This window comes from Hipposideros armiger, unplaced genomic scaffold (genome assembly GCF_001890085.2).
Source record: "Hipposideros armiger isolate ML-2016 unplaced genomic scaffold, ASM189008v1 scaffold_546, whole genome shotgun sequence".
Classification (NCBI taxonomy): domain Eukaryota; kingdom Metazoa; phylum Chordata; class Mammalia; order Chiroptera; family Hipposideridae; genus Hipposideros; species Hipposideros armiger.
In genome coordinates, this window is record NW_017731896.1 from 338,325 (window position 1) to 349,320 (window position 10,996).

At 37.9% G+C, this 10,996-nt stretch overlaps 1 protein-coding gene across 1 annotated transcript in view; it reads left to right on the top strand.

Annotated features, from left to right (window-relative positions):
- Positions 1-9,513, top strand: part of TMTC1 (transmembrane O-mannosyltransferase targeting cadherins 1) — a 268,764-nt gene extending 259,251 nt beyond the window's left edge. Inside the window, exons 15-18 of the mRNA XM_019668969.1 lie at positions 4,215-4,350; positions 6,189-6,253; positions 8,263-8,372; positions 8,455-9,513. Of these exons, the coding sequence (XP_019524514.1) occupies positions 4,215-4,350; positions 6,189-6,253; positions 8,263-8,372; positions 8,455-8,595 (452 nt within the window). The 3' untranslated portion in view covers positions 8,596-9,513. The remainder of the gene's footprint in view (positions 1-4,214; positions 4,351-6,188; positions 6,254-8,262; positions 8,373-8,454) is intronic.
- Positions 9,514-10,996: the final 1,483 nt, after the last annotated feature.

The window sequence follows — 10,996 nt, forward strand, 5'->3', positions numbered from 1 at the left end:
TTTGGCACTCCGGTATGTACATGTTTAGGCATATATGGTGTGCATATACGTTTTAATACATGTTACTTTTTCCTGAGCTATGTGAGATTTATAGGTCTCATACCTTTTATTTCTAAATTACATCACCATATATTGTAGTTCCTAAGAACAAGGACATCCTCTAACATAACCACAGCATGGTTATCAAAGTCAGAAAAATTAATAGCAATATTTTTTATTTTAATTTTTGGATAATTCTTCTTCCTTTTCCTTAGATTTACAATAAATCAAGCTTATTACAAACAGTGTTCTGTTGAAACCCTGGGAAACCCATTTCTCTTTTGATGTAATTTGTCAACTTTTTAGAAAAGGCACAGTCATTTCCTTGGATATCTTTGATGCTCCTGCCATTCATGCAGAAATGCATGCATGCACCTAAATAAATAAACAAACAGCAAATTTTAAAGCCTGTAAGCTGATAATTCAGCCCTTTCTGGGAGTCACAAAAAGATGCTGAGCACTTCTGTCTGGGGTGTTCCCTGAATGCCTCTACTCAGGGCTGCTTTATTTGATAAGCTAATAACAAAGTGTCTTCTAAGCCAAGTCACTGTGGTTTTGCAGGCTCAGGTTTTGGCCATGATGGGTCAGACAAAAGAAGCTGAAAGGATGACCAATCACATTGTGTCAGAGGAGCCTGGGTGCCTTGAATGCTATCGCCTGTTGTCAGCCATCTACAGCAAGCAGGAGCTCCATGACAAGGTAGAGAGCACACTGTTTGGAGTTTGGATTTATGGGCAGAAAATGGGGTATGTGGCTCTCCTGTCTGCACAGTTGCAAAGCTGGCGGTTTTGAATATCATCAGTTGGCATATGTTATCTTATGGGAACCTTAAGATAAGATACCCCCTTAACTCCTAAGTGGTCCCCCTGAAGTAATATTTTCTTGGCTCATCCTTGGTTTGAAGATTTTATGTGGTATTATCTCAGTTTGTTTTCAGATAACTCTATGAAGGTAAAGACTAACATTTGTATGCTTTATCATTTTCCATGTTCCTCCAAATATTTTTTTATAGCCTCCTGATAACAACCCTATAAGGCAGGTCAGTGACCCTGTGTGGCAACTGTTATCATTTCTCTCTATTTTAAAAGTCACATAACCAGTAAATTTATGAACTGACTCAACAAAATATTTGTTAAATGCCTGCTATATGCCAGACACTTTGGTAGGCACCAGGAATAAAGTGGTATAAGAAAAATAAAAAAATCATTGCCTTTGTCCTCATAGAGTTTGCAGTAGAAGAAGAGACAGAGATGAAACAAGTAATCACAAAACCAATGTAGATTATATCTGTGCTCAGTGATGTCATGAAGAGCGACATGGTCCCTAATAGGGATATAATTAAGAGACCTGGGTGGTCTGGGAGATCAGGTTTCCTGCCGAGTGATGTGACAGTGAGAGCTGAGTGATGAATAGGCGTTATTAGGCAAAAAGGGATAGTGAAGAGAGTTCTGGGCAAGAAAAAGCATGTGCAAAGGCCCTGTGGCAACAGTGAGTGGCCTGAGGGCTGGGCATGAGGGAGCAGGGTGCACTGTGAGATGCAGCTGCAAATTGCTGGGGACTAGACCCCAAGGCTTAAGACCAGGGCAGAGTGTCTCCTTATCCTGGGAGAAGTTTCGGGTTTTTAAAGAGAAGAGCAATATTATCAGATTTGTGCTTTGTCAGGATCTCTGGCTGCAGAGGTGGGGCAACGGGTGCTGGGGACAGAGTGGGTACCAGGGACCTAAGAGGAGGCTGTTGGAGCAGTCCAGACTGAGATGTGCTCAGGGCAAGACGTGCAACCCCATATTTGGTTTTCTTTCAACTGGATTTTAAAACTTCCCTTTAAAGTGATCAGGGGGATTTCATTGCTAATATAAATGGGAAACCTGGAGGGAAGGAAAATTATTTTGTTAGGGCTACATTATTTCTCAATGAGAACATCAGGGAGGATGAAGACTGCATCTTGATTGTCACTCACCACACACACTAGCTAATACATAAGAACAAAAAGTATAAATTTTAGGGATGACCAGNCTAAGGAAACCTCCCCAGGTGGTAGGAAGTTGCCTTGATGATTTAATGAGCAGCAGTCTTCTTAGAGTATCATTTGTACAAGTTTATAAATCTGTGATAATGAAATACTCCTCAGCAAGGATGCACGACCTACCCCTAGTTACCTGCCAGATGGCAAGTACTTTTCTACAACTGATAATAATAATTTAAAAAAGCCTCCTAAATTGTTTTATTGTTCTTCACATGATATACATTTCAGAAACTGTATTATCATAATTGTTACAGTATTCTTAGACAGCAATGCTGTATAAAATACACTTACTCCATCTTATTTAATGCAAACTTGACTGAGCCAGGGTTCTGTCTTCTTTATGACTTGTGCCCCATGTACAGTTGGCATGTTATGAACACTGATAAAATATAAAAAGATATTTGAATTTAATGCAAAAGCACCACTTTGTTCTTGTTGACTATTACACTACCTGATCTGCTGTAAAATTTAATTTTCATTATTCTGTCAATAAGAAATACTTGAAAGGCTCTTTATTTTCCGGGAAATTGGAGTTCTTCTGTTTTATAGAACCTAAATGTGTATTCTGATTCACTTAAGAAACATCGCTTATGTTTGCATGTAAGATTGTTTTGTGGTGCCACCTGCTGGTTTATTAGGGATATAATGACAAATTCGATATCATAAAGATGTAAAAACCAGGAGACCTCCTGTTCCCTGGTCTAATCCTCTTGCATCTACTTCAACAACAGAAACATAATACCCTAACCCCCACCCCCAGTAAATCTCGCTGACCACCATATATATCTTCCCACCACTTCCTTTGCATTGGTGTCTTTATACTGGTGAAATCCTCCCCATTGCCAGTAACCTATAACATGGATCTCTAGGTACCTAGAGCCATTAGCCCAGCGGTTCCCCACCTGTGGGTCGCGACCCCTTTGGAGGTTGAACGACCCTTTCACAGGGGTCGCCTAAGACCATCGGAAAGCAAAAAGACATTTACATTATGATTCATAACAGTAGCAAAATTACAGTTACAGAGTAGCAACGAAAATAATGTTATGGTTGGGGGTCACCACAACATGAGGAACTGTATAAAGGGGTCGCGGCATTAGGAAGGTTGAGAACTGCTGCTTTATTGGAACCTCCTGGTCAAACTTGCATTCAAAGAAGGCACTCTCCAGAAGATGTCTGTGTGGGCAAAGACGTTCCACCCCATATAGGACTTCAGGCTCTCCTCTAGTTTCGTCACTTAGATATAATCTCACCAGACAGCTCCTCTGGGGAACCTTGTCAGGCCAGAGAGACTTGATTCCTGTTCTGGCCTTCACCCTCACTTGCCATGGACTTTGGCTCCAGTCTCTTACTCTCTTTGCATGTTAGTGTCTCTATTTGTAAAATGATCATTTTGTTTATTTGAAAATATCTCTTAAATTCCAAGAGGCAGCTTGAAATTTAATACCAAAAACACCTGAAAGAATCATATGATATCACTTAATCAGTGTTTTAAAATACACAATGCATTGCACAAATGCAAGGTGGTGTTATTATAATATTATATATATATATATACATATATATATATATATATATATATATATATACTTATTATTATTTAAGTCCCATTAAATAAATACCATTTAAAAAACTATGTATGATTTAAAAAGATTTTCAAGGTACAGCTGATACATACTTATTTAAAGTAGTACCTCAATTACTATGTTGCAGTCCAGCAACTGAGAAAAGACCCTTCGAAATTGCTTCAGGACAGTTTACTTTGCATAACAGCCTATTCTGTTTCTTATTTTTTTGTATACTGAGAAGCAACAATATTTTGTGTAAATAAAAATCACTGATAATCTCAAAATATCATATTAGCTAGTGCAATGGCCAGAAAACACTTTTACTAAAATAATATATATAATAAATAGGCTTTAGCTCCTATTGCTTTTTTTCATTAATTTCTTTAGAAATGGGAATGAATGGTGAAATGGTTCCAAGTTAGGCAGTGACAAGGAGAAGAAGCCAAAATGCAAGGTAACTTACAAGCTGAATAACTGATGGTATGACTCTGTATGGAGAATAATATACATCAGAAGAAAAGTTAAAGAACTTGTGTATTTTATGATGAAGGCATGCTCTGTTCTTACCGACCCACCACTGGTTACAGGCTCTCCAGAGAAGGCAGTGGCCCATTACCAACAGGCCATCAAACTTAGCCCAAGTCATCACGTAGCCATGGTGAACCTGGGGAGACTCTACAGATCGCTGGGAGACAACAGTGTGGCTGAAGAGTGGTATAAACGGTAACGTTGTTTTTCTTTATCTTGTCGGGCCCAAAGACCTCTACAATTACCCATCACATTTTTAAATTGTATTTTTTGTAAGGATAGTTGACATACAATATTATATTAGTTTCAGGCGTGCAGCATAGTGATTCTACATTGATATACCTCACAATGTGATCACCATGATGTCTCTAGTAAGCATCTGTCCCCACTAAGTTATTACGATATTATTGACTATATCATCGAATTTTTAATTAGTTGGAACAGACATACTCTCAGANGATATACCTTTGTAGAGTTTTCTGAGAATTACATGAATGAATGCCATCAAACATTTAGCATAATGCCTGGCACATAGCAAGCACTTATTCAAGATTGGCTTGGTTGTACAAAGCCCACGGAGGGAGCTTCAGTAAACAGCACTGTCATAAAGAATTAGGATTAGGGGGCTTCCACGGACAGAACTCAAGGGGCAGGAAGTGCCACCATGTTTTATTGAAAACTACTGACTCTGGGAACTGGAAACTATGCTGGAACTAGGTTCTCTCTCTCTCTCTCTGTCTCTCTCTCTCTCTCTCTCTCTCTCTCTCTCTCTCTCTCTCTCTCTCTCTCTCTCTCTCTCTCTCTCTCTTCTCTCTTTCTCTCTCACTCATCCTGTCTGCACATCCTGATATCTCTTTAAACATTAAAAGTTAACACTGTTGCATCAGATATTTCTGTCCTGAGTTAATACCTTCACTGAGATGTGGCCAATGAAATAATTTTCATAGTTGAAATGGTGCCTATAAGAAAATAAATCACATGGTATTTTTCAAAGATATTAAGTGTATTTTGTACTGTTTTTATTTGGTCTTTGTAACATGAAATGATATGTGGTTTTCATGCTTATCAAAATAAAAACGGAGTGCCCTGTCTGGTCCTAGCACCAGGTTGCCCTTAAGAAAGAAAGCGTGATTGGCCTGTGGGTTGATAGCCCCTGTGAGATGGACTTGCAGAGCCAGCTTCATGGAAATGCAGTCCACACAGTCTGTTGGGGTCCTGCACTCAGATGCACCTTATGATTCGTTGACTAGTCTGCTTGAAATTCTTGTCCTGCTGTGTCATTTGCCCTGGGTCCTTAACTATGTAGCAGGTCCCCAGTAGGAGGGAAGGTGGCTGTGGACAAGACAGGAGTTGCTTTAGTCTGGCCGGATGCTTGATCCAGGGAGCAGAGTTTCATTTGGGACTCTGTTCCCATGAGCAACATGTGTTATTTTTTCTCAGCTGCATTAGAGTCCCATGTGCACACATCTGCCCCTGCCTACTGCCAATCTATCTAACCTGTCCCTCCATTCTCCCTGAAACCAGTTCTTCTTGCCTTCAAAGTCCCCGTAAGTGGCAGTCCTTTAGCGTGTTCTTGGACTTAGGAGCCACGAGAATGGCTTTACAAACTTATTTCAACCTTAAAAGTTGTTCAAGTTTTAAAAGTGATTCAGCTGTTTTTTTAATTTGTTAATGGCATTCATACAACATGGTTCAGTGATGTAACACAGATGAACTAAACCAAAGATTCAAATACCTCGGAGGAAAAGAAATTTTATTTACGTGAATCCTGATTTTAATTTGCAGCTAGGCTGAAGACCCAATGCAGGCTAACAATTGTAATGGGAGTTTATGACTTTCCCAAGAGATGTTTATAACCTTTCACATTTATTACTTTTAAATCTAGATGAAAATGAGTTAAAGAATTCTAAAGAAATGATGTATGGCACAGTTGGTTGGTTGAGGCTATCATTCCAAGATTGACCAACAGGTGGGTCGGGTGGGATGGTTTGCACTTGTGGCAATTGGGCTATGATTTGACCTTATATTTATAGCATTCTTCGTTCTCAAATGGAGAATAATAGCCTTGCCATTTGCACGTACCCAGACAAGGTGCTCAGTATATGAAACTCACATTTTTTTTATGACTCACAGAAGGTGTCCATGACATAGAGTTTATGCCTCAACCTGTGTCTGTCTCTTTTTAGGGGTTTACATGCATGCCAGTTTTTGTTAGTTATTTCTTAATTATACTCTTTAGAATCAGTTTAAAAGATGTTTTTGCTCTGATTTGTGGTGGAATTGCACCCTAGATTAACAAATCTATAGGATATTAGTAATAGCATTCAAAGCCAGATGTAGTTATAGGTGGTTTGTTTTTAATTTTTTCCTGATTTCCACATCACATTTACTTTGATTAAATCGTAGGTTGATATTTCCCAGTAATAGAAAAACTTATCTAAGTAGCATCTTTTGATGCTTTAAAAGAGCAAATACCTTTCAGAGTTTGCATTTAGGCTGCAATTGAATAAGATAAAAGCTTACAATGCCAAAAATACATAGGGAAATCATACAACTTTTTATGATTATTCTTGAAGTTTTTGGTGTAAAAGAAAAATATGTTGAACAATTCTTCCAAAAATAGCACTTCCTCATTATTTTTATTTTTTTGTTTTTAGTAGCCATGTAACTTGAGAAGAAATAAAGTAACCACAATCAAAGGCATGGTTAACTATCAGTAAAATAAAATGGCACAACAGAATTGATGATATTCAATTCACATCAGTTGGCTCATATAAAAATGATCCACTTTTATCACCAAGGATGCTTTCAGTTAAAAACTTTAGGGTATGTAACTCATAAAAGTAGCATGCTTCACAATATACCATCATTATTAGTTTGTAAGCTTAGATCACCATTTATCCCAAACTGGAAAGAGATGCCTGTATCCAGAAATCCAGGAGTTTCTCTCCATTCTCAGTGGTGCACGCGGTGTATGTGCGTATCATGTTTGGAAGTTTCCATTGTGCACAATGCCCTTCTGGGGTTGTCTTGCTGGTCCATAGAGGGGTGCACCAGCTCGGATATCAGGAGATCTGGGTTCTCCATCTTTACCATGGAGGAGCCGCCACCCTGGGCAAGTTACCAAATGTCTCAGTCATGTTTATCGCTCACCAAAGGATTGGTTCGTTTTACGGGACTATCAAGCTGTATGGTTCTCCTGAATCCAGATTGAAAGCTCTCTCCGTCTGAAGACATAACTGATAAATGTTTCCCTTTGTTTTAGAAATTCTTAAGATAATCACCACAACAACGCACATACAAAAACAATCCAGAAAGTGACCGAACTGCCTGAGTGCTTTAACGTGGCAGAAAAAAACTCTTATTTTACAGACTGTACACATAAAAATGAATGATTTTCTTCTGTTTCCGGGAGGGGGGAAAGATTTTTTAAAAATTTCTTCCTAAGGAATGAAAATGTCTGTAGAAGCCATGGCTTGCTTTTCTAATGTGGAACTCATTTGACTTGCTGTAACCCACACACTGCTCCCTCCTTGTGTCAGGGGGAAATGGCTTGCATCATGTTCTCTGTTCATAATGCTTATGTTTTCTACTTTGATTAGTTGTATGTAAATGTACATTTTTGTTACTTTTGCTGTGCCAGTTAGACATATATCTCCCATACAGTATTTCTCCCATGTAAGTCTGATTATGTATACTTTGCCTAAGTCTTTCCAAAATAAAATTTATGTAAATGTCTATTTTATATAAAATATGATGAAAGTAATTATGTCTTGTTTCAATCTTTCAAGTGCTCTGTGATTAGTACCTGTTGAAATCTATGTCACTAGTAGGTGTCAGCTTTAAGAATAAAAAAGACCATTTTCCTTCCTTCCTTCCTTCCTTCCTTCCTTCCTTCCTTCCTTCCTTCCTTCCTTCCTTCCTTCCTTCNCTCTCCCTCTCTCTCTCTCTCTCTCCTGCCATGGCTCTGTTTGATTACAAAGCAGTAGTGCTAACCCTGTGAGAACACTATGAAATGATAACCTCACACCCTGCTTTAGTAGAATTGAAAATCTGTTTTCTGCCATTTCACCTTACCGTGTAACTCTCACCCTTTGCATTCTCCAGCTGGTCTGGTACTTCAGTGGGTTCTCCAAAAGTACCAACAGATAAGGATAAAATTACACATGCAGACAGGGTTTCCTGATGAGGTCACTAATGTTAAACTGGACGAGAAGGTCTGTTTCCTAGTCTCCCCATGCTCCAACAGCGTGTTCGGATGGATCAGGTTATAAGTATTCTCTTCCTTTTTCTCAATAGGGACACTATGTGTCTGCAAGAGCTTATTACGAGAGAGCCTTACAGCTGGTTCCAGACAGCAAACTGCTGCAGGAAAACCTCGCCAAACTGGATCGCCTAGAAAAACGATTACAAGAAGTTCGAGAAAAGGATCAAACGTAGCAGCCTTTGACCTAATCTCGAGGACAGTGCTGGTACCTCTGGAAGAGGAAAAAGTGATGCAGGCCTTGCTTTCACAACCAGTGAAGCTTTCCCAGTTCAGGGTGGCACATTCGGGGACAGCTGCTGGTAACCCTGCGCTGAGGGACTTGCATTTCCATAAAAAAAGACAAAAAGAGCAAGCAAGGGCAAGGAGGTCTAAGAGGGAAAGAAAAAAAAAAAAACTACACATTTTATAGATTTTTTTTTTTTTGGCTTTAACTCCAGAGTTCTCTTCATATATTTCTCCGCTTTGCAACCCAGAGATCTGATTCTATTTGTTAGTTTAGACGTTTATGTCCCCGAAACACAGCAGTTGGAAATGCTGTGAAGGCAGAGGGAGGCGAGCATTGCTGCTTCATGAGATGTGATATTTCAAAAATGATAAATCCTCTGAGATAAGCCATTTGGGAAATTTTATCAAAAGGTAGCTCATTTAATGTCCTAGAACCAGAAAGGAGTATCTAATAGTTTTTGTGGAGCCTTCCAGAATATGTGGGGAAAAGGGCTATTGTTAAGTGAGCTGGATCTAACGTTCCCCTAAGGATATTGCTAGAGCCCTATTGAGTAATAGATTAAATCCCACCATGATGTAAGCTTTTCCCATTGCATCACATATCAAAAGAGAAGCTTCTGGTCTTGTGTATGGATATTCTTATCCCTAAGGGGAAAGCAAGGCTCTTGGTACCTCTCATTCTTTATGGAAAATTTAAAATTATTTAAATTTTATTACAAGTATTACTAGAGTAGTGGCTCTGCTCTAAGATTTCAGAAGTGCTTTCAAAATCATAAATGTTTCTGCCTCTACATATATTGTTATTTTGGTGGAGAAAAACATAGTATATTCTACATGAGAATTATTATTAAAGATATTAACTGAGAGAAATGTTCTACTTTGTTATCTTAACATTTAGACATCATGAGATTTATTATTTTTTTGAAAAATGTATTTAACCTTTAAGGAATCTTTACAGTATATCACAGAAATCTTCATAGACTCTAAGTGGAAAGAGAGCTTTATTGATTTGTCTTCCCAGGCGTAATGAGAATTTTGTGCTTAGAACATGACTGGTGGAAACCCAGAATTCTTGGCTCTGTGTATGTAATTTTGGAGATTTCATGGAGAATGCTCAAAAAATCTAGGAAAAAAGTCTAAATTCATAATTTTAAAATATATATATATATTTATATTTAATAATAAGGAAGGCAAAGTTGAACTTACAATTTGACATTTGCTTTTTAGTATTATTTATTTCATAACTTATAAAATATTTAATATATATGTATATATACATACACACAGTTTTTTCTTTGTACATAGTGGTTTTAATAGCAGCTTTCAAACCTGATCATACAAAAGTCATAAATCTAAATTACAAAGTAGTTCAGTTTTAACAGCTCCTTTAAAAGTTGTATTGCTTATTCGCTTGCTTAAGTTAAAGAAATTGGGAATTAGCTCTCAGTGTTTGGGTGGTATTGTACTTTGGTATAGATTTTGAAATTGGAACACCTGATTTTCATTTGGTCATCATTATAATAATTAAAAAAAGATAAACCCAGTGCTGTGCATGGTGCTGAGCCAGGTCTCATGGAGAATTATAATCTGATGGCACACATATTCCCATGCTTAGGCCAGGGCACTGTAAAAAAAAACTTCTGTTTCTTTTCAAACCAATATCAGGAAGCACTGCCCTGACCTGTTGTTATTTTTTTGTCTAAGTAAATCTGCACAAAAGGAAGACAAAACTCCTTTAGAAAGAGATGATTTGAGGAATATTTTAAATGCAAAGGATTAGAGAATTTGCAGTAACATACATCTGTTTGTGTGCATCAATAATCCAGTGTGTATAGTACCACTATGACCTTTTTTAATGTTGTGTATCATAAATTTATCTCAAATTTTATTTAAAATATTTTCTTCCCCTCAAAATATACCCCTATAGTCCTAAGGCCAAGAAACCTACTACAGTACATTTGAATGATATACTGTATTACACTCCACCCCCAAAATTAATAATATGAAGCTCTAGCTAAAACCAGTATCTAGGACTTTAATCACAACTTTTTAGAATAATCTGTAACCAAAATGCACACTTAGGAAGTTGGTTCAAAAGACTGAGCCCCAAATTTTGAAAGCAATTATGCCTTACTTGAAGTGCTTCTTTTAAAGGTATGAGAGTACGTTTGTTGGAATAATTAAAATGGCAATTACATCCTAAAAGTTTCCAAGGAAAGGGTCACGTGGTGTTTAGGAGACTTTTTCTGCCTTCTTTTGGGTGCTCTTCTCTTTCCCCTACTTCATGTCTGTTTGTCTTTCTCTCTCTCTCTCTCCCTCTCTCCCTCTCTCCCTCCCTCCCTCCTTCCC